Source organism: Platalea leucorodia (genome assembly GCF_965183815.1).
Source record: "Platalea leucorodia genome assembly, chromosome: 4".
Lineage (NCBI taxonomy): Eukaryota > Metazoa > Chordata > Aves > Pelecaniformes > Threskiornithidae > Platalea > Platalea leucorodia.
In genome coordinates, this window is record NC_138826.1 from 65,607,328 (window position 1) to 65,630,681 (window position 23,354).

The following is a 23,354-nucleotide window of genomic DNA, read 5'->3' on the forward strand; positions in this document are numbered from 1 at the left end:
AGCTGTATACCATTTTATTCTGACAGCACTTCTCAGCAAGCTATCAAAGCTATGTCTACCCAATTCTATTCAGAATACAGTCACACTGCAAAGTCATGAAGAAATACTAGCTTGAACTTGGTCAGGATAATCAGATCTGCATAGCTTTGGGCTTATTCTGCTGTTTCTAGAAAATAAACTGATTCATAAGGACTAGCCTAAGAATACAGAGAGATGCATAACATTGTGTGCATGTATTCTGACAGCTTTGATGGGATTTATGCAATGTCATTTCAGCATTCACAGTCTTACTTCTTTTCAGATCTTCTTTTATAATAATACTTGGCTTCCACACAGCTTTTGCCAAAGGTCTTGATCCTGCATATCAGGTGGACAAAGGAGGTAAAGTAAGGTTCATGGTGGAGCTAGCAGATCCAACAGTGGAACTCAAGTGGTATAAAAATGGCCAAGAAATACGACCAAGTGCAAAGTAAGTGGTTTTATTGTATGTAAGCAATAAAATGGGTACACATGTACTTCCTTGATAAGTGTGTTGCATAGATCTATCTCTGCTCAGGTTGTGCCGATTTTATTTCTGAATTTCATTATACGTGAAAAGTATGCAAATGATGCTATATTGCTTATGACCCAGAAAATTCCACTGTATGCTAAATGTTAATGCAGATTGGCTCCTTTTTAAAGACACCCAACAAAAGATGGAGCCATTTCCTACTCGGTAGTTTTTAAAAAATCAGGAAGCACCGTGAGTAAATAAATCTCTTGTCCTCAGTACTATATCTGAAGGAGGTCAGAATCTTTCTACAGTAGTTGGTTGCTAAGAGGAGAGATGTTTAACATCACATACTTACCCAACCACTTGAGGAAATAGGAGTGACATTTGTCTCACCTTCTACTACCCTATTAATGCTCAGACTGAAGTCAGCAACCTGCATTAGCTCAAAGTGACTTCAGTCATGTGCAACAGGCCTGGTGTACTCAAGCTTCTTCATCATCTGTATCACCTGCATACTGGTTTACTCTTTGGCTTTATCTAGAAGAAGTGGCTCTTCAGGTGCAGACACTTGAGTACAGGTAGAGCAATTGCTGGAAGTGGAGCCCAGTCCCTCGTGTGGGCACAACCAGCTCTTACCACCCGGTGCAGAAAATCCCATTCCACAGTCAGACACAGCTGGGAATGATGATGTGCAACCAGTAATGCACAACAATGTAAGGTTCCTCAAATGTTGCTCAGCAGCACAAAATCCTAGCAACTTTCTCCTCTGGCCCTGTGAAAAAATAGTAATTAGCAAAAGCCCTCTCACAGAGAAGGGGCAGACTTCCTTCATTCTGTTGCTGCGAAAGTCAATGAAAGATTTTAATTAATATTCATAGTTGACAAAAAATGAATAATAAAGAGAGTACCTTTTCTTTAGCCCCTATATCTGCCATGAGCAGTTCAGAACTGTTTTGCAGGCAGCTATGGTATATGGATACCTCTCCAGTAGAAGGACCTGGATTGAATGCTCCAGTGCATTTCTTCCAGGCTGCTGAAGCAGCTGTCAGATGCTAATGAGCTTTGGTCATTACAAACCTGGAGCAGATCTAAACTGGTGACATAAAGGTGAAAGGCTCCATATCCCATTACCAAAACCCCATATCCCATTACTGATCTCTTGTGCCATCTGGCCTACCAATAATATTAACTTCTTAACTTTGGCTATTATTATACTTCACAAAAATGTTAAGAGTGCTGGAATGCGGATGGTGTCCTGTTACTGGTTATTCTCATCTTCACCCACCTCGAGTTTCAGACTCCATTTTATTTGCCATCCTTCAGAGCCTGCTCATTTTTTTTATTTTTTCATATCACCCAGGCCTGGGATTTTGGAACAAGCCAGAAGATGCTTGTTGTCACTCTACACCATAGCTCTTTTTGCTAAAAAGTCTATGACAGTTCTGTTGAATCTTGAAAATTGCTTCCCAGGACAATTTTTCCAGTTCTGTGTAAAACCAGGCTTTTTAACTCTAATAATCCCTAAAGCACTTTCTACATAAAACAAAAGGGGTCCAGCAGTTTTGCTAATGTATCTTTGCTGCATTCCTGTTCAAACAGATATATTTTTGAGCACAAAGGTAACCAGCGAATTTTATTCATCAACAATTGTACGATGACAGACGATGCTCGCTATTACGTAACAGCAGGTGACGAGAAATGCTCCACAGAACTGTTTGTGAGAGGTAACTACGTCAGCTTGTTCCTGTTTCACCTGCTGTAAATTGGTGTGGCTTCTTTGACTGCAACAGAAACTAACAAGGAGGATCTGGTTCAGTATATTTTTGTATTTGTATTAGCAGCCCTTAGGATCACTCTGTATTTTGATGATCCCTGACCATTTTTTCTCCTCATCCTGTGTTTAGTAATTTAGTGAAAGTCCTGAAATGGGGATATGGTTGCTTTCATACTGTGCATTGGGATCTAGTGGGGCTGTGGTCCCTTTCATAGTTTTAAAGCAATTTTGGAGACTCGTTTGTCATAGCGTTGGCTTTCCCTAACACCACAGTTACTTAGGTACCTGATGACCCTGATACTCTTGGTCCAACCGATCTGTTTCAAGTACGCTGAGATCAGACTTTCTAGCAGTTAGTTTTCATTCCATCTGCACAGATTTAAGGGAAGACTCTATCAAAAGCTGTGAATGGGTGGCCATTTCTTCACCCTTTTTACTCCCACAGTGTTGGTAGTCTTACTGATAATATTGGTGGCATTACTCACACATGCACAAGAAAACAAACAGAAAAACAACTTACAGTGAGAGAAAAAAATCATCAAATATTTCAGAAAGCTATTTAAAATAATGGAGCCCATTGCCCCTATAAATATCGTAGGATAACTGTTGTACAATCTCTCGCTATTAAATAAACTTGAGCTTTGACAGCAGGAATGAGTTAAACCAATAAGGGCACTGCATTATGTCATCAGGACATCTTATTGTGCTTAACGGTCTATAGGACCTAATGAAAATGCAGCTTTATAAGAGGGATCTGTGGGAGGCAAGAGGGGAATGTCAGCTTCTCATGTCAACCTGCCTGCACAAACTGTCAATAAAAAGGGATGAAAGGCAGGTGTTAATCTGAACAAATGTTATGTTTTTATTTAGCACTTTTCCTACTAGCATCTTAATGAGTAATCGCTTTTCTAATTTAAGGCAGAAAAAGCTGCACTGAGATTGATATTAGAATTTTAAAGTAGTATCGTCTTCTATAGCATGATTTTGAAAGTCTCTTTCACTTAGTTTTCTCTCTCAGACTGTAAATCTGTAATTTTATCTTTCCAAAGATCCTCCAATTTTGGTGACCAAAGGCCTAGAGGATACCAGTACCTATGTTGGTGAACGAGTAGAACTGAGCTGTGAAGTGTCTGAGGATGATGCAAACGTGAAATGGTAAGCCACACTTTGGACAGATACTGTTTTCCTTGAGAATAAAGCCCAGAATATTTTAATTGTAGGCAAAAATGTGGACAGCTTTTTCTATACCTGTAAACACGAAAATTGTTAAGAAAATCTCAAGAAAACATTATTCAAAAATGTAGCAACAGCAAAAATATCCTTACACATTCATGGATGAGTCTGTTTAACCTTTTCTTGTGCCTTAAGTCTTATAAAGTCTTCTCTGGAAGTTCAGTCTATGGGAGTCTTATTTGCACAGGACTTCTATTGGAAAAATAATCATTCTTTATTTTCCATTAGGTTTAAGAATGGTGTAGAACTTACCAATGAACCTAAATCTCGGTATCGAATCAAGGTTGAGGGTAAAAAACACACTTTGATCATAGAGGAAGCTGCAAAAAATGACAATGCAACTTACTCAGTAATGACAACTGGAGGCCAATCAGAAGCTAAGCTTTCAGTTGATTGTAAGTATCATCCATCTTGCTCTTGAATTCGTATGCCACAGCTTACTAGCTTACAGAAATAAATAATTTTCTTGCCTTTTCCTGGGGGTTTAAAGGGAGATTTAACTTCCATACCAATTTCTTTGCTGCAAATCTCCAGAACAGTGACTTTCCTTTAGACGCTGTTTGCAGTAACTGGCAACGAACTCGTCCTGCTTGAAAACTTTCTGTCACTCCGTTAAGACAGAAAACAAAGCTATCCATCCAAAGATATAATAGGCCAACAAAGTGAAATTTTCAAAGGAAGTATCTGCTTTTTTTTTAATCCCTTCAGGTTTTCACAGCAACGCCAAACCAAGGCTTTTTAGCCAAAATCAGAAAAAAAGTATGTTGGAAAAAATAAGCAATTCTATAACTAGGCATAGTGTTAACAGGCATCAAGGTTACTTGACCTGAACTCATACGCACAAACACATGACTATGTAGCTCCCTCAGTATTGCTTGTGCAATATCTCTTTAAAACACTTGTGGGTTCTCGCGAGATGTATGTGCCCATTCTCTAAAGTTATCATACACCGTTTTGTAATACTTATACTGCTTTTAACTACTTTGTATAAATTGGCATCTTAAGCACAACCAATTCATGTTGTTCTATTATCAGGTTGGAAATGATCCTCCATGGCTATTGAGCTCCATCATCTTTCCTTTCATGCAACAACTCCTGAGGATTTTTCAACTGGCTTTCTATAAAACGCTGTCTTTCCCATCACTCTTTGTTTCCTATGTCAGATTATAGTCAGGGATATTCACTGAATACACATGTGTGCTCAGCCTGGACTTTGGTCTACAGCACCTAATCTTCCAGAAAGCGGATGTGAACTGGGGCACCAGTTCTCAGACTCAAGTTTTACAAAAGCTAGTAATATCTGTGGCTATTCATAGGGTAAGTTAAGGCAGTTCAGCAAACATGAGAACAAGTAGCATATGAAGTTAAGCTTACTGGCCAGTCAGCCTTTGCTACCAGCCTGACAAAACAGGTTGAGAACTGCAGTCCCCACTTGTGATGAAATACTTTGATAAGTTTCCAAATTATGTCAGATCAGCTGGGAGAGCTATGAGAGCAGTTAGATGGCTGTCAGATCACAGGAAAAGTGGGCTGTAATCCCTTCTAGTGCATAGGTCTGGGGACGCAGGTCTTACACTTCTTGGAAGTTTCTTACTGGACTCTGGGGGATAGAAACACCCTACCTCCAGCACCTACACACCAGAGAGGTGAGAGCATTCAAATTGTGCTCCTGGGCTTAGTTCTTCTACTGGTAATATCCATGGAGTTTCTCCAGTCAGGGCATGGGTATTTTGGATCACGCTTTCTAAGGCATCAGACTGCATGAAAAGAGGTTAGCTTACATAGCTTACCTGCACATACTACTGGTACTTGGACTTGAGAACTTTATTATTGGGAGCATTTTTCTGACTTGAAGAGTATTGTGATGGCTAGTAGCAGCTCCGTGACAGAATCATGACCTGTTGTTTGACATTAGCATTAATATCTCTGCTTCTGTTTTCCTAAGTGAGACCACTGAAGATATCACTTGCACTAGAAGACCAGACTGTGAGGCTTGGACAGGAAATCCACCTGAAGTGTGAGATATCTGAGAACGTGCAAGGGAAATGGTACAAAAATGGGCAACTGGTCGAAGCTAGTGACCGTGTAAAGCTTTATCACAAAGGAAGGTAAGCCTGTTGTGTATTGACTTGACTTTTGATGGAATGACACTGTAGAGATGTGCCAATATGTGGGTTACTTCACTGAAAATTATCTGGTAATCAAGCCTAACCTCTGCCCCTCAAATGTATTTATTTTTATCATTATAAAAGCCATGTCTCCTTGCCCCCTTTCATCTTGTGTCTTTTGGCTGTGGAGGACAATAATCAAATACTTGATCCATCTAAATTCAAGGTATTAATTTTTCTTAACGTTGCTGTTGCTGTTAGTATGGGATATTAAGTAGCAAGGTAAAATAATTGTTAGACATTATTAAAAATATATAGCTTTTAAATGTCTGTTTTTCTGATAGTTTCTGTTTGTGTCAACTCAGACCATGTATCTCTGCCCATACAAAGTGTGTGGAGATATCAGATCCCTTTGCACTTATGATCCATCCTTTTTCATGGAAAGTTTGTCAGTTTAAAAAAAAAAAAAACAAACAAACAATACCAAAACCAGGTCCTATCTTTAACTACATCCTCTTCACTTCAGTTTAGCAGACCATTCATACAGCTGGGAACTGCCCTTGTGAAGATGCTCCTAAACAGGCTATGAAATGTTTGCACTGATTCCATAACGCTTGCTAAGTCGCAGTAAGGGACAAGTGCCAGCTGTGCAATGACCCCTTGGATTGACATAAGGTGAAGGAGCTCCCCACAGCCCATGTAGGCCCATAGGGTGAGGTGAGGGAAAGGGGAGCAAAGGGCACAGAGGTGAGTCCTACCTTGAACAAAGCTTAGCCACAGAGGGTGATAGAAGAGCAAAAATATCATTGTACTGGAAGACACAGTTAGGTAGTAAGAGCAGCATGTGCTTTGCTCTCCCGTTTCTTTATTCTGGCAAATAGTAGATTGGATCCTGTCACAAAGATGGTCTAACAAAAGTCAGAATATTCTCACAATGGGATCACCTAAAGATTTCTTCTTGAACAACCAAATTACAATCTAATGGCAGCAGCACAGAATCCCTGTGTCGAGATTACACTCCTGTATTTTCCTATTTCTGTGTTCAAACAAAAAATGTGAGAATTGGTTACATTGTTTGGTGGTTGTCTCAATAATATTTTGTACAAACCATAAAGTATTTAATCAGCTAAAATACCACTAAGCAGCCAGCAAAGGATTTTTATTCAGTAATTTTACACACTTGCACAGATCTCCTAAACTTTTCACAGATTTTTCCTTATAGCTTCAAGCCGTCTTCAAAAATAATTTACATTGATTTCTTTTTCAATTTTTTACAGAATCCACAGATTTGTTATAGCAAGCGCTGCTGTTGATGATGAGGGTGAATACATGTTTGTACCAGATGCCTATAATATTAATATTCCATGCAAAGTACATGTTGTGGGTAAGTATATGGCACAATTACCTATATATAACATCTCTTTCTCTGACCTGTGGAATTTAAAAGCAGTGTGAAATATCCTTGATTACAATCAGTTTGTTTTCTCTGAGCAGGCATCTACCACAGAAAACAGAGCGGCTGCTTTGGCAAAGTGCGAGCTAGTCAGAGAGTGCTTTACCTGTGCTCAGGATCTGCTCATAGTTTACAAGCCTGGGGGAGCTCCCAGGGAAGGCTTCTTGATGTTGAATTCTACTACTAAGAGTTTGTGTAAAACACCTGTTGCTATCCTCTTTTCAGATACACAGTGTTGACTTCTTTAAAGAATTGGCTTGCTGACATTTCAGAATGTGATTTAGTTTGGTAAAAGATTAGTAAAGTTGGTACATATTCCCTAAATACATCAAATGATATCTAGAGAGTGGAGTGTTTCTGGTCAGTTTTTATTCACTCAGCAAAACAGAAGGCTTGTTAATGATCCCAGGCATTCAAACAAAAATAAAACAATGCGTTGACTCTTCCCGCAACAATACCTCACTGGCTTTTAACTGCAACCAGTGACTTGGAAGTCAAAAGGAGAGCAATGAAAATGCCCAAAGTTTTAGAAAATATGGTTTGTAATTGAAGCTGAAAGAAGTGAGATATCTGTGTTAGCAAGGTTTAGGGGGAATGAAGAGGGAATGGGTCCTGGCGTGTATGCTCACAGATATAACCTTCCAATACATGAAAAAAAACTTCTAAGAGGTTATTCATCAGTTGTTCTCCAGACACATGGGGTACAACAAAAGTGACCATTTCATTTTCAGAAAAAGGATTTGGGTTAAGAAAACGTTTAAACAGTAAGGACAGTGATGTCTGACAGGTGATAACCCCAGGTGTTGAAGAAAGCCTGCAATGGAAATTCTCAAGAGCCACTTAGAGGAGGTCTCTCTCAGAAGTTACCTAAATACGCATAATTCTGCCTTAGGAAGACAGATTTGTTTTTTTAATGTCCTACCATTCCCAAATTTCTATAGTGCTGTGATTTATTTTTCATCAGACAACTATTTTCTTCAAAAAAAATTTCTTCACAAATTTTCTTCCAAACAAAAAATCCGTTGACTAAAAATACCAAAATACCAGGAAAATACGAAATATAGGGTTTTGTATTCTCTATGTTGCAGACCTGTGCCAGGTCACTGAACTCTCAGAGTGACAGTCACATGGCAAATCTGGACAATCTCTCCTTTTTCAGATCCTCCTAAACTCCACCTGGATGGTCTTGGGGAAGGTAACACTGTGACAGTAGTGGCAGGAAGCAAACTACGACTTGAGATCCCCATCACTGGCGAGCCAACTCCAAAAGTTATGTGGAGTAAAGGGGACAAGGTACATTGTCATTATACACATTTCTTTAGCTTAACAAGGGGCCTTTTACTTAAAAAAATAACCTTTAGCCTTGTGAAGACATTGATTTTAATGGCAGAAAATAAGAAGGAAATGCAATTTACCTAAAATCTCTCCTCACTCAAAAATGAAGGGTAAAATGGATAAATATTATTTAGTATCTTTTGGGTCTTTTTGAGGAAAGGCTGAAATTAATGAAGGAAAAAAATATATTTTTGCTATAAATAAATTGTAAAGGAGAGGGACATATGAGATGCAGAAGAAAACTAGTGAAAATCTACCAAATGGCTACTCTGTCTGTACATACTGCCCAGAATGGCTGCCAGGTTTTGACAGGAAGCCATGGTATGGTTTTGGAAAATGGATGATAAATTCTGATGGAGTGTCAAGTCTCAAATGAAACAATAGGCTGGGCAATTGGTGTCTTGCATCTGGTGTCTTAATGCAAAATGTTGCACAGATCAATCTCTGGCTGTGTAATACCAAAAAGACATTTCTCACATTTAAATTTTCATTGTGGTATGTGGAAGCTGGAACATGTTATTATTACTGGGTTCATCAGACTTATCTAGTCAAATCTCTGACTACTATTTTTCAAATACTAATTGTAGTATCACCACTGTGGACTTGTCCAAATAGGGAATTATTCTAGGAGAGCTCTTACTCCAAAATACGTGCCAGCATTTGAAATCTGTGAGGACAAACTACTGACCATTACAATCCCTCTGACCTTTAAACTGAATGAATTGCTTTTCAATCTGACTTTTGGGAGAATGCACTACTCTCTTTCCATCAAATTAATGACAGGTAGTGTAGACAAAAGCATGTTCTTGCTTACAGGACAAGTAAGTGTAGTGGCTCTTCCTTTGTGATGCAATGGCTGAACTGAGTACTAGTCACTGTATTTTGAAGTTATTTATTGGTCCCTCAGTTATTTTGTCATTTTTGTGATCACTAGGTGACTGAAATTCTGAGCTTTAGTGTGCTTTTCTTACGGTCACTTTAGTATATTTGCTGAAGTGCCCTGTACTGCATTTGGATATTGATTTTCAAGTATTTTGATTCTCAAATCCAGAAAATATGACTGTTCCCTCTGCTTACTTTGATTCCTAGTGGATCACAGACAGTGGAAGAATACGGGCAGAAACATACCCAGACAGCAGCTGTCTGGTCATTGATACAGCTGAGAGGGAAGATTCAGGTCCTTTCAGAATAACATTAAAGAACGAGGCTGGAGAGGACACAGCTCTAATCAACATTAAAGTGGTTGGTAAGTCATGTGGAACAGTGCACATGAGCCATGTCTTTTATTACAGCCCTTTACAATAAATGCTCCTTGAAGAACCCTACGTTTCTGCACCCAAACAAGAGACAAATTCTTCCCCTATTTGAAGGGTCTCTTCTGTAGATGCTGTCCTCCCTAGAGAGCAAACTGTTGTAGATTCTCAGAAAACTTCCATTTCCCTGTTTTTCCCCATTTTCAGATGTGGAATTGAGGTTCAAGGAGACTAAGGCCCAGTGTTACTGAAGGACACAGGAGCTTAGCATGGGATTTAAGTAGGAGTTAATTATCACCCCGCTGCCATTTCATGCTGCAAGGACCAAACTTCTGCAGTTGCCTCAGGCTGCCCATAGCACTCTCCATTCTACATTCTCCATGTGGCTGTGGGCCCTGTCTTACCACATGCCCTCAAGTGTCCCTTAAGTGTCTTGGCTGTTCTGACGAGCTTGGCACTTATCCCTTCCTAACCACCTGCCAGGATCCACAAAGACCTTCTTTCTCTCTCTCTCCTCATTAGGAACTCCTGCTGCACTTCAAAAGCTATTCAGATTTGTTTCTTATTTGACATTTTTTATTTCAACCTATTCAAAAAGAAGAAAGTTGTTGTGTGGTTTTTTTTAATAACATTTACTTTCTTTACAACAGATGTCCCTGATCCTCCTCAGGCACCAAATGTGACTGAGGTGGGTGAAGACTGGTGTGTTATGACCTGGGAACCTCCAGCAAATGATGGTGGATCACCCATCTTAGGTACATACTTTCCTTTTTTTTGTGGTGATTCTCTAATATAGACAAAAGAAACAAACCCCAAATAATGGATGCCGTAGGATCGGAGTTTAGCTCAGGCTCTGGAGAGCTGCGTTCTGGGTATCCAGTTGCAAGAATGTTCTACCCAGTCTTCAACTTTATGGGATACCTGTTTTTCTAATGCTTTGAGATTTGTCATTCTGTATGCTGCCACATTATCAATCCCCCTACTTGAAAGACAACCTTTTATAACACCAAACTTGGAACAGTTAGCCTGTTTGAATGTTAGCAGGGATTTCAGAAGCAATTTACCAAGTAAATTGGAATATCTTCTAATACACTGAACCAAGAGGAAAGTCAGAGGGGCCAAGAGGCCAGCAGAATCAGGCCCTTTTCACTCTGAACTAAGTACAGTGGTGGTGTAAGTGAAGTCCAAAAAAAGCTCTTATGTGGCCATGAAAGCCAAATAGGTGACTATCGGGTAGTTTGCAATAGGAGAAAATTAACAATAACCCCTAAACCACTCTGAGGCTAGAAGGAGATCTTGAGGTGTATCCAGGAAAAACACCATTGGCCAGTCAAAAAATAGACCCCTCACTATTGAGCTTTATGCCACCACTTAGTATAATAAAATTTTGTTTGATCAATAGGATATTTCATTGAAAGGAAAAAGAAACAAAGCTCCAGGTGGATGAGGTTGAATTTTGAACTGTGTAAAGAAACAACTTTCGAGCCAAAGAAGATGATTGAAGGTGTTGCTTATGAGGTCCGTGTATTTGCTGTTAATGCAATAGGCATTTCCAAACCAAGTATGCCTTCAAAGTCCTTTGTTCCTTTAGGTAAGTAAACAAGAGCATAGAGATAGGTATGCATTTATAAAATTATCCTTGATACATTTTTACAGTCATCTATTTATATAACTGCAGTTCTTGTTACACTTGTGTTGCTCAGGACGTGTCTTTATTAGGTGCTGCATAAACTATATGTCTATCCCCGAAGGATTTATAGTCTTTTATAAACAAGAAACAAGGATGTATAGACAAAAAAATGGTGCACCACAATAAAACAGTGACATGCTATAGGTGAGCCTGATATACTATGGTCAATATGTTTTAAGGACCAGAATTAATAGTTCCATGTTTTTGTATACCATAGGTACCTCCTGAGTCAACAGACTCAAGCTATTGGCAATTTACAGAATTGACAATGATGATGGATTATAGTCTTGGGGTTTTTTTGCAGAAAGGGATCACAGATTTTCAACATCCTTTTGCAGACCTAGCCAGATCAGGCTAGGTCATATTTTACACTATTCTACATGTCCTCTTACTGCTTTATATTAAAGTAACAGCTAGAGGCCCTTGTCATTCACCTAGTGACAAGACTAATTTTCATATAAAGAAATAGATTTTTCAAACTATTGTAACAATCACAAGCTCCTATAAAAGAAAGATGCCTTGTTCTGTAGGCCAGCAAAGGTTCCCACCTCGCTCAGCAGCACCCCCACAATGTACAGGAGCAAGAAGGTAGCTGTTATTGCTACAGCGTGCTCTCCTCTTGCCAGAAAATACCTGCTGTTGTAGAATACGCTGCTCACAACTTCTCTGCTCTGTCTCCACCGCTCTTTGTCCCTCTCACTCCTCAGCAGAAGGAATTTAACTCTGGGTTAGGCTGTGAGCAGGTATGGGATGAGGTACCTCCTTCTCCTAGTTTGGTCCCAATTGGGAAAGACGTGGCAGGCATGACTGGAAATGCCTGGTAGGCAGGATTTAGCCTGTCACCTATGATGCTAAATTAGAGGAAAACACACCATAAATGTAAACCTTTAATTGTAACACAGTTTTCTGCCTTCTCCCCGCTGCCTGCTTGCTTCAGCTGTTACCAGTCCACCAACTCTCCTGGCAGTGGATGGAGTGACTGATACCTCAGTTACAATGAAATGGAGGCCACCAGACCACATTGGAGCGGCAGGTTTAGACGGCTATGTTGTAGAGTACTGCTTTGAAGGAAGTAAGTGACAACGACTGTGGTATGTTACTCGTAGTGAAAGTAGGTGAGACTTTCTCCATTTTTTCTCTACAGGTATCGGGTGCGCTCATGTTAAGGCAGAGACTAATCAGTCACAAAACCTCAAGCAGCAGGGTTTTCTTCAGGCTTCCTTTGGTTTGTATTCCAGATCCCGCCCATTGACTGTGGTTCAACCCATCTTACATTTGATCTGAAATCCAAATCAAAACTCATATAATCTGTTGTAGTGTACCAAGTACCATGTTAATCGCTATCCTCTTTTTTGAGTTAAATGAAGAGTCAATGCAGCAAAGAATGGATGGATGAATGAATAGGAAATAATGAATGGCTATAAGTGTGGTCCAAAATATGTGCAGGTTGGCTGGGTTTTAGGGACAGGAGGTCCTCAGTGTGGTAATCCCTATCTTGACATATTGCTAATTGACTACTTCAAGTTCCAGTTCCCAGTACTGAGGACAGACAGCCTCTCCAATAGCTGGCTGTAGAAGTTATATAGGCATGCAAAGTTCACATCTGGATATTGAATTTCTCCAACATTTCAGTGTAGTTAGATACAGGATCTTTAACTATGTCCATTTAAAACATAAATCTATATAGAATTGAAGGAGAAAGATAAAGATGTAAGAGATTGATAAACTTATGAGAGTAAAATAAGAAGGAATAGGGAAATATAAGGTATATTTTATAACTAAGAGTCTTCAGTGATCAAGCAGCAGAAACTTAGTATTTTCCAGCAGATTTTCTTCTGAGTTGGCATCAAATGAAGTCTATTTTCAAAAAGTAAAATCCACCAACTCCTGGGTAAGTATCAAATAGGCTGGAGTGGTATGTGCAATACCCAGCCTCTGTGGGCAAATACCAGTCAGTGAGACTCCAGCAAGTTTGTGTGTTTGGATGAATGGGACACAGTTATCTTCAGCTCCGCTAGCTGCTGCTCTTACCTGCACTGTAAATCAAGTGATGAGTTGGACACCTTTTTTCATAAAGGCATTTATTTCAACGGAAGCTTTTCATGAATGCAGTCCACAGCCTGGAAACAAGAGGTAGAGGACAGAACTTGTCATTCACAGTGTCACGTGTTTCAGATTCAGAGAATCCAGGAAAACAGTAGTTCACAAAAGTGGTCAGATACCACAGGAGCAGAGTGCCCTCAGCTCTCACTCAGGCGAGTGGGAGAGGGAGTGAAGAAGAACCACTGGCTTTTCTCAGGAGCACTCAGCATCTTGTAGTATTGAGCTGAATATCTGTAAGGAGCAGGAACAGACTGCAAGAAGCTCAGAGGTCTGGAGAAGATTACCTGAAGGCAGACACAGCTGGAATGGTAGGAAGGGTTTTCCTTGTATATTGGGAGGGAGCTGCGGGAACAGCTCAGAACGAGTAAGCATGCAGTATTACATCAAGATGCAGCATTCCTATAATGTTTCCATTGCACAGGCAAGATGTATGGGAATATAAAGGGGACTGTCAATGTGAGGACTTCAGTGTATGCCGTATGTTATGCTCTGTTTAGCATTGGTAGGATGGCGGGGGAAAACTTAAGTGTTTGTAATACGTCACTGTCACAAACCCCTTGACATTACAGTCTGTGATTTCCAAATTAGGTGATGAGAGAGGATATATGGTGTTCAAAGGAATCTTCCAAATCTATCTTTTAAGGACTATTAGACAGAAGATCATTGTATACCTGTTGAATGGAACAAATTCTTTACTTTTTTTTTTCAGATAGGTTTAAAGCGTATGAAGATACAACAAAATGGCAGTCAGCTCTGTCATTTTATTGTTACCCACCTCAGTTAAAATACAATGGGTACAACGTATTTTACATAGCTTTCTGAGTGTTTATGTATATCTCTATATACCTCCTATATATGCATATACATCTCTATATACGCATATACATCTATATATACACAAGTGACATTATTTATGTATATATATTATGAAAATGGTTAGGAAGAAGCAAGCTTAGTAGAAAATACAATTTAAAAAGATGTGTTATTGGTATATACATCCTTTTCTCTATGTTCAGTCCTTTTTTTCTTTCTTGCAATATCTCAGTGCCTCCTTTTCTCAGTCCTTTCAGTGCCTGTTCTGCCTCAGACTAATTTCTTCTATACTGTTTAATAACTCTTTTTAATTTCAAGATACTTTTTATGACTGTCTATATTCATTCTGCTGTTCTTTTCTTTTAATTATCTGTTTGTAAACTCATTTGTCTTTACCTTCTCCATTCTTTCATCATCACTGAAGTAGTTTTAAAGGGGTTTTTTTTGAGACTTCTTTATCATAGCAATCATTAGGAGAAAACAATCTGATTATAGGAAGACAAACCATATATATAATTATAATTTAGAAGAATCATGTACCACAAGCATTGGTTTGGCTTCACAAAAATTGGTATTTGCCTTTAGTCTGAACCTCATAACTTGATCACCATGGTGGACTCTTGGACTTCCTTAACTATGGTAGCACCTTTGACAGCTCACTGTGTATATGACTGAACCAGAGTCTCATCATGAGTATCTGGATCCGTCATTGCCTGAGTGTGAATAACATGAATACAGAACTCCCCTTCCCAGGGCTAGTTTACAACATCCAACTTGAACCTCTTGCTGTGGTGATGTGGAGTAGACCAAATCTTGTTGACACTGGAGAAATCAATTCCTAGTAATGTATGGTGCTGACTGGTTCTTGTTTGACATTTCAAGGCTAGTCTGATGAGCTTGGCCCTAGTTTTCCCTAGGACACTATGTTTATCTGCCTTTAAAGGGCCATTGTACCTGCAGATGATCTGTTTTCATAGCTAGTAAATAAGTACTTCGGAGAGTCTCTGTCGGCTGAGATCTTTGCCACTGTACCCATCCAGGACCATGTACAGATACTAGAATAGTATTTTTACTATCCTGAAAATAGCCAAGTCCAGGATTCCAGGAAATCCAGGGCAGTCATACCATTGTCCAGGAGATAAAGCCTTAGTGATTACAACATATCTGTCACCATCCATGGTTTTGGCCTCCTTTAATTTTCTTTCTATGTTGCCTTTAGCTAAATGTGTTCTCTTCCTCTGTTTCCCCAAGTTTTTTTCCAAGACTTCTCTTTTTCTGTCTCTCTTACTCAGAATTCTCTGACTTTCTTCTCCCTTCTGTGATGTGTTTTCTTCTCCTCCTACACTTTCTCCCATCATCATTTTGTTTCATTCCTCTCTCTTCCAGATGTTCCTTTTGTCTCTTTCTTTTCATCTTTCCAGGGCTGTGATCAGGCCCAAAGAAAAAAAAAACCAACCTTATCTCCTCCTTTTCCTTTATCCTTTAGCTTTCCTGTGAGCATCATGCATAACTGTTCTTTGATCTAGATGCCTTCTTCCCACCTCTTTCCTCCCTGCAGTCTCCCTAAATACGGGTCCTCTAAATCTTTAAAGCCCAGCATCTATCTTTGCATACTTACTAACAGGAATTGCTAACCACTGACAAAATGCTCCATCTGTGTGAAAGTGGGTGTCTCTGATTAATTTTAAAGATGGATTCTCACAAGGTATATCGACAGATCTGTCTGAGGAATTGGTGGAGCCACCTTTTAACCTGGAAGGTACAGTATTCAACAAAGGATATAAATCTTTAATGAAAGAAAAACTCTCTTCATAAAAGTAAAGATAAATTTCTGAGAGTGAATTTTAGGGGCAACAGTCTACAGAATTTGCTGTAGTCTGTGTATAAGGGGAGGGGGAGGTGTTCTGCAAACAGTCATTGATTGCAATCCTCTTCTGCTAGAAGCTGAAAGAAGCAGCTTGAAGAAGAACTTAATTCCTAAAAGTAAGACCCACAGTTATGAAAATGTACCACAGTATTGCGCGCTAAGTCTGCAGGGCTCTCTAGCTTATAATAGTTCTCTTTTCTTCTGTGCCAATATTATAATGCTACCTTTATATGATGTGGAAGGTATGGATACTGACTTGCTACTGCATAAATCTGACTTCCAAATGTCAAGGTGCCAGCAGTGTTAAAGTGATCTGTTTAGAGGACAGGGTGGAAAAGAAAGTATCGTTTGTAGTTGAAGCTTCTCTGAAAGACTACTGTTTCTATCACTCTATGGATTACATGCGACTGCCTAGGGGTAGGATAAAAAAATCCAAGAATGCTGTAATTACGTGAATAATTCTGACACAGCCTTCTTTTTTTAAAGGCACCAGGAGGGATGGCATTTCATTGCAATTTGTAAATATTCTGTGTTTCTCTCATCCCTGTGGTCTCAGTGGTAGTTTCCAGGGTATTCAGTACTTGTCTAATTGTGATATTATTGAAATTAATTGTAAAACCCATTTCTCTCCAAGCAAGCTGTTAAAGCAATGATGAGTGCTTTTGGAAATACATGCTATGTTCCCTCTGTTTTCTGTCAGCTGAATTTAAAGACCAATCACTTTTCTCTCTGCAAATTAAATGATAGACACGTTCTAAAAACAATTATTTCTCTAAATATAAATATATAATCAGCAGAAACCCTCAAAGGTTTGAAACATTTTTCCTACATATGATTAAAGTGAATCAATATCATGTTATAGCATAATTAGAAAAACAAAACAGAGGTATTCATCAGAATATAATGAATCTATTACCGTTCTGTAATTTTCCTCATCCGTGCAGTGGATGTATTTATAATTCCCTATTCTTTTGATTCGTCCTCCCCTCCTCTTTTCCCTAAACTAGCTGATGAATGGATTGTGGCTAACCCGGAGCTGACAGACAAAACGAAGTTTACTATCAACGGCCTGCCGACTGGCTCAAAAATCCTTGTGAGAGTAAAAGCTGTGAATGCTGCTGGTGAAAGCGAGCCCAGGTACCACCCACAGCCTATTTTAGTCAAGGAAGTGATAGGTAAGATCCTCCTGCCTATGCTCACCCACAAATACACTCTGCTTCCATACTTTAGTTCGTTTTTTTAAAGCTAATGCTTACTTATTGGATACTGATGATATGGCCTTACAAAGCCATTGTGCAGTGGCTAGAAATCATGAAACTTGTCTTTAAAAATATTTGTAATTCTTTATATTTGTTTCATTTCCAAGCTTTTATTGCTCAGCTTTTCAAGACTTTTTTTGCTGCAGAACTTGAATTTGATGTTGCTTTTTTTGAGTTGCACTAAGTTTCTCACCTATTCCTACCACCATAACATTTGGCGCTACAAAAACTGATGGTGTACCAAGTATAACATTGTGGGACCAAGAAATTTAAGATACCTCACTTGTTAGTCACTCTGGGAATTGTAGACCACAGAGTCTCCTATTTATATTGATGCCCACCAGTACTGCCTAAGTCAGAAAAGAAGATAAATGTCAAACACGAGCTTTTGGCTTTTTTCAGAACCTCCAAAGATTCGTCTACCAAGACACTTAAAACAAACCTATACTCGAAGAGTTGGAGAAACTGTGAATCTCGTTATTCCTTTCCAGGTAAGAACTAAAAAAACTGACAGGAAAATACTACTTTTTCTTATATTGCTGCTTTTTAACCTCTTTCTGTATAACTTTGGTCAGCCAGTGAGTTAACATAAGCAGATGTGGAAGCACACAGAAGTACACAGGTGCTTGAAAGCTTTTGCTTTGATGTCTCAAAGAAATCATGTTAAGCCAATTAACGAATTGGGTAACTAGCTTAGACAGACTGATTTGTCATCTGTCATCTAGAGGACACTTATAAATCCTCCTGGTAGACATTACATGTGAGATAATAGCTAGCACAATGCAAAATGGTTACACGGACAGTAGTTAGATATGGTCTCAAGGGTGGGACTGTAGCATTTAATCTTTTTCTTGTCTTGAGTAAAAGGGAGTAAAAGTAAAAAGAGTAAAAGGGAGGGAGTAAAAAGAGTAAAAGGGAGGGAAAGAGTGGGCAGAGTTTCACTGTCTCCTATAGAAACTGCAACTTTTAAATCCTTGAGATCACAGCTATAATATGACTCTTTCTAAGGATATAGCACGTTTTCTTTCCCACAGCATTGTGTTAATCTTCATTCCCATACGTTTTACAACAGTGACTGCCTCTCTATCTGCAGTGTCCTTATTCTTCTGAATACAAGAATTATGGCAGAACTTATTTCTATTTCATCTCTGCACACCTAAAGATACTGGGTGGGCATAATCTGGCTTCTACAAGCCTGTTAAAAGCCCAATAAAAGCTTGATCAGCAATACACTGCAAGATACACTGCTCTTGAGAAATTAAAGGAATATTCTATGGTTATTTTCTAAGATAAGGCATTCAAAAAGGTGTGAGATTACCCTTTTTGGACAGCAACTGCAAATTGTTTGCCTCTGGAAGGCAAATCCCATGGTAAAGCAGGTGGAATTCACTCTGATTTAAGTACCTAAATTGGGCACTACAAGGCCTGTAAAAATGGCACAGAAAAGATGTCAATCCAGCCTACCTCACAACTATTCCAACTGCTTTTGCAATGAAAGAAGAGTGTTTGGGATCCCTGGAGGTTTAGTCCACTACTTTCCTCTTTCACTGGCAGTGTAGAGAATGTAAGCAGTTCCAGAGGGTGAAATATTTTGTTCTGCATTTTCTGGGTTTTTTTTCTCCTTTTTCTTTTAGAAAACTGGAAATTAATTGTCAAATTTAGCCAGAAAGTTAATTGTCCGATTTAGCCAAAATTTGCAAATATTTTTAGTCTCCTGAAAAAAAAAAAAGCAAGCTGCATTTTATGTGAATTAATATGATTGCCTGTCAAATGCTGTATGATTTAAAAAAGAACTCTCAGTTTCTTTCAGGAGGGTTTTTGTTTCCCATTTGGGAAAAATGGGAAATAAACCCGTTTTCTCTCCCAAAATCATACACAAATTGTTTCCTGGCTTCTTACAGGGAAGACCTAGGGCAAAAGTATCATGGCAGAAAAATGGTTCTCCAATCGACAAAAACCAAATCAACATCCGCAACACTGAAAATGACACTATCATCTTCATCCGAAAGGCAGAAAGGAACCACTCTGGAGAATATAACATGAAAGTGCAAGTAGAGAACTTGGAGGACAAAGCTACGATAGATATTCAGATTGTTGGTATGTTTTGAGAAACAGAAATAAATGCATGCCAGAGAAGCAGACTCCAGGCATTCCAAGGCTATAGGAAAGCAGAGGAATCCCAAAGAGCATCTTTCCCAACAGTGATAACTCCCTGTGTCCAATTACTTGGCTATAGATTTGTGGTCTCTAAGTAAACCTTCTTACACAATGGCAGCTGCTTGTTGGAACATGTCAGTCTCTTTTTTTTCACTGTTATGCTTTTCATGTTCTTGTCTATCCAGGATGCAAGCTTTTTCCAGTTGAGTGGTATCCATAGCCAGAAATGGTAGTAAATTCATAGTAACTCTGTCACAAGTGTAATGTGGAAGAAATCCTAAATGTTGAAAGTACATGACAGTAGGAAAGACAAGAGAACACATTACTTTTCATTTTTCCCAATCTATTTCTTTACCTAATAGGCAAAACTGGTAGCACAGCCTTTATACTGATTGTCTGACTTTTTCTTTTAGGAACACATCTTCAACTGGTTTTAACTTTTCCAAAATATATCCTTATGCAGTTAAAGAGCACATGCATATTAGAAAACATACTCACAAAGTGGTCAAGTTTTTCATAATTCTGACATGTCTTAACTTTGGAAAATTTTATTTTACAACCTCACCTTTCTTTTGATGTTGGTTTTGGCATGTGCGTGTTGTAAGAAAGAGAGCGAGAAATCAAACTAAGTGGAAGATGTGTGTAGGAAAGAGAGACAGAGAGCAAGCAAACAATGGAAAATGTTGGGTGCCATATTTTCATTACAGATCGCCCAGGCCCACCAGAGGTTGTAACTATTGAAGACGTCTGGGGAGAGAATGTAAATTTATCATGGAAGCCACCAAAAGATGATGGCAATGCTGCCATTACTGGGTACACTATTCAAAAAGCAGATAAGAAGAGTATGGTAAGTAATAAGGAGATGTTTAAAAGGCTGATGTACTCATGAATTCTCCCTTTTAAAAATAAAAATCCTTACATGCTTAAATTGATAAAGGGGGACAAAGCATTGATTAGCAGTGCTCAGAAAAATCTGCAAGGCATCTCTAAAAATTCTAAAAATCTCCTGTTCGCTGTACCTAGAGCCTAAAAATTGAAATGTTTTCAGATTATGCCAAAGGGGAAGACTAAAAAGGAAAGGACAGGTGGATTTGAGGGAAGTAATTCTGCTTTTATTCCTTTGTCTCTGTAGAGAAAATAAAACCCAAAATACTGAAGTCAGTAGATTGCTACTAGAATCAAAATGTAGTGCTGTTGTTTTCAAACCTGTAATGTCACATTGTATAAGTCACTGCCACTCCTTACTACCCATGGCAAAACTGTACATATGTAACTCATTAACTGCTTTGACATTTACAGATGAAAAGTGCAATATAGAGATGTTTATTATTTTCATTAAACTGACAGGAATTTTACACTTCCTTAAAAGACAGTAGTTGGATTCTTACATTTAAGATTTACTGCAAATGTAAACACTGGAAATCTAGGACAATATTTTGGGAGCTGCCTTATCTAAGGGAATCTTTTTGCTCTCCGTCCCCCCCTCCCTCCCCCTTTTAATATGTCGATCTGCTTCATGGTCTGATCAATTAATTCTTCCTGTGCCACTATTTCCCTTCCCATCCTCCATTTTTTCTTTCTCTTCAGACTGTAAGAAGAGATGGTCTCTGTACAGCAACCAGAACAATGATGTCCCGTCTCTAAGTTACCGTGTTAAGGAGAAAGCAACCACAGCAGTGTCTAGGGTCCAGTGTGTCATGGACCATTCAGGTCATAGTGTCCCCATATCCTCCGTGGTGTTGAATTTTGCAATAATGGCACAGCTGGCCTTCTACAGAAAACTCTTTTCCCAAAAGGCACTTTGGCTCTTAAAGATGACCAGATATCAATGCACCCTGTGGCACAGGGAACTCAGCACCAGTTCATCTTTAGAAAAGCAAGAACGCTGTGTAGGTCAGAGTAAAGAAAAGCAAAAACATTGCTGTGGTCATATTGCACTTTATATTAATTGCATTTTTAGCATTAAACTCATTCATCTCAGGTTGTTATTTAGTTATTGTGTACTAGGATAGAAATCACATGTCCTGTTACTGCTGCAAGACTAAAGCGCTTAAAACCCCCCTCCCCATCTAAGCCTTTAGATATCAGAGGACCACTTCCATAAAATTACATTTCTCATGAACACTCAACCTGTAGAACAGGGGGTAGGTTAGTGCATTGGCCTCTTGTGAGGGCATGTTACTGCAGAGTAGTACATGCGACTACTTTTCTTATCTGCAGCAGTACCTTCTCTGTCAGCAGCATGGACTAGGAATGAAGGAGCCTGCCCTGCCTCACACAGTACAACCTTCATAATATTGGATTTCCTAAAACAAACCCTCCCAACTAAGAGAGTGTAACAATTCAGTAGGGTTCACTTTCCATTGGCCTTCACTGCTCAGCAGTGAGCTCTGTGGTATTCTCATTATCACTCATTTCAGACAGAATAATTAATTATTGTCAGCTTCGCTATTTTAGTATCCATCAACATTCCCTTAAAAGAAAAATCTTACTCGCACAAGCTTGATGATTCTTCCAAACTGTTAATGGCTGAGAGGTGCAGGGTGCTGCGGGGAAGCTTACTCTCTGTGTTTGTGTCTTTCAGGAATGGTTCACAGTAATCGAGCACTACCACCGCACCAGTGCCACCATTAACGAGCTCGTCATAGGAAATGAGTACTACTTCCGGATCTTCTCTGAAAACATGTGCGGCCTCAGTGAGGATGCCACGATGACCAAAGAGAGCGCTTTGATTGCAAAGGATGGTTAGCTAATTATCCATTCGTTATCAAAAGGGGAGGGGTGTGTTCAGAGGCTGGAAGGTGATTAGAAGTAAAGGCCATATCTCTAAAGCATTCAGATGTATTCCTAGCCCCAAGATCAGGTACACATTAACAGCTAGGACATTTCATATTAGGAGTCCTTGGCTTGTCCACATAGTTCATAGTTGTTTTTTTTAATCAAGAGTGGGACATTTTTCCCATGTTCTGACATTTTCTATGATCTTGGATCTCATACTCGTGTCACCACTGGCAGATCTAAGTTGACATGGGCTGGAAGAAGAGTAAAGAAGCTGTTCTGTTAGAAGCGGTGGGTCACTGCCTCCCAGTGGAGACTTGGCACCAGCTGTGCAAGTCGTCCAGTCCATTTCAGGCAGGATCCAACAGATAAGCGTAACCCCTGCTTCACATTTCTTGCAGGTGGAGCTGGACAAATTCTGATTCTGCAGTCAGAAATCCTGACATTTCAGAAATTGTCAGTTTGAAATGGTACTGTAAATTTAAAAAAAAAAAAAATTAGCTGCCCCCTTATGGAAGGGAAATTCTACAAACAGGTGGTTTAAAGGAAGAAAATCAATCCAGATTACCTCAGTTTGTCTGAAAGAAAGGAATACATGACTGCCATGATGCAGAGGACAGACAACCTGTACGAGCCACAGTGACAGGCTGAAGGACTGAAGGCCCAGGGCACTGGACCCCACTTCCATTATTAAAAAGAAAACTACCTCTCTTTTAGAAATGGGATCATGAACAAAAGAATGGCTATAGGAATTGTTTTTCATCACTGCTTACTTGCCCTTGTCATGAGAGCAAGTATTAGGCCTAAGCTGCACTGAAGTCAGTACGAGAGCTTGGATCAGGTTTCAGTGAAGCAAAGATATTTAATGATACCTGTGCACAGGAATAGATGCCAGTCTCTACAGCTGTTTTAAATGCCAGCTTAGTTTGTGGGTGAAGATGATTTATTGATGGTAATTTACATTGCAGAGCAGGGATAAAGTGGCAGTGAGAAACTAGATTTTACTGCCGTGTTTTCCTTGTATAGAAACTACATCCA

The 23,354-nt window shown here is 39.2% G+C and overlaps 1 protein-coding gene across 1 annotated transcript in view; it reads left to right on the plus strand.

The window, feature by feature from the left end:
• Positions 1 to 23,354, plus strand: part of MYBPC1 (myosin binding protein C1) — a gene marked incomplete at both ends in the record, with an annotated part of 74,941 nt that overhangs the window by 44,782 nt on the left and 6,805 nt on the right. The window contains 16 exons of the mRNA XM_082310200.1: positions 337 to 469; positions 2,093 to 2,217; positions 3,317 to 3,422; positions 3,729 to 3,895; positions 5,446 to 5,608; positions 6,886 to 6,992; positions 8,221 to 8,354; positions 9,486 to 9,642; positions 10,300 to 10,404; positions 11,052 to 11,240; positions 12,277 to 12,411; positions 17,130 to 17,297; positions 17,784 to 17,872; positions 19,283 to 19,478; positions 20,246 to 20,385; positions 22,123 to 22,282. Of these exons, the coding sequence (XP_082166326.1) occupies positions 337 to 469; positions 2,093 to 2,217; positions 3,317 to 3,422; positions 3,729 to 3,895; positions 5,446 to 5,608; positions 6,886 to 6,992; positions 8,221 to 8,354; positions 9,486 to 9,642; positions 10,300 to 10,404; positions 11,052 to 11,240; positions 12,277 to 12,411; positions 17,130 to 17,297; positions 17,784 to 17,872; positions 19,283 to 19,478; positions 20,246 to 20,385; positions 22,123 to 22,282 (2,274 nt within the window). The remainder of the gene's footprint in view (positions 1 to 336; positions 470 to 2,092; positions 2,218 to 3,316; positions 3,423 to 3,728; positions 3,896 to 5,445; positions 5,609 to 6,885; positions 6,993 to 8,220; positions 8,355 to 9,485; positions 9,643 to 10,299; positions 10,405 to 11,051; positions 11,241 to 12,276; positions 12,412 to 17,129; positions 17,298 to 17,783; positions 17,873 to 19,282; positions 19,479 to 20,245; positions 20,386 to 22,122; positions 22,283 to 23,354) is intronic.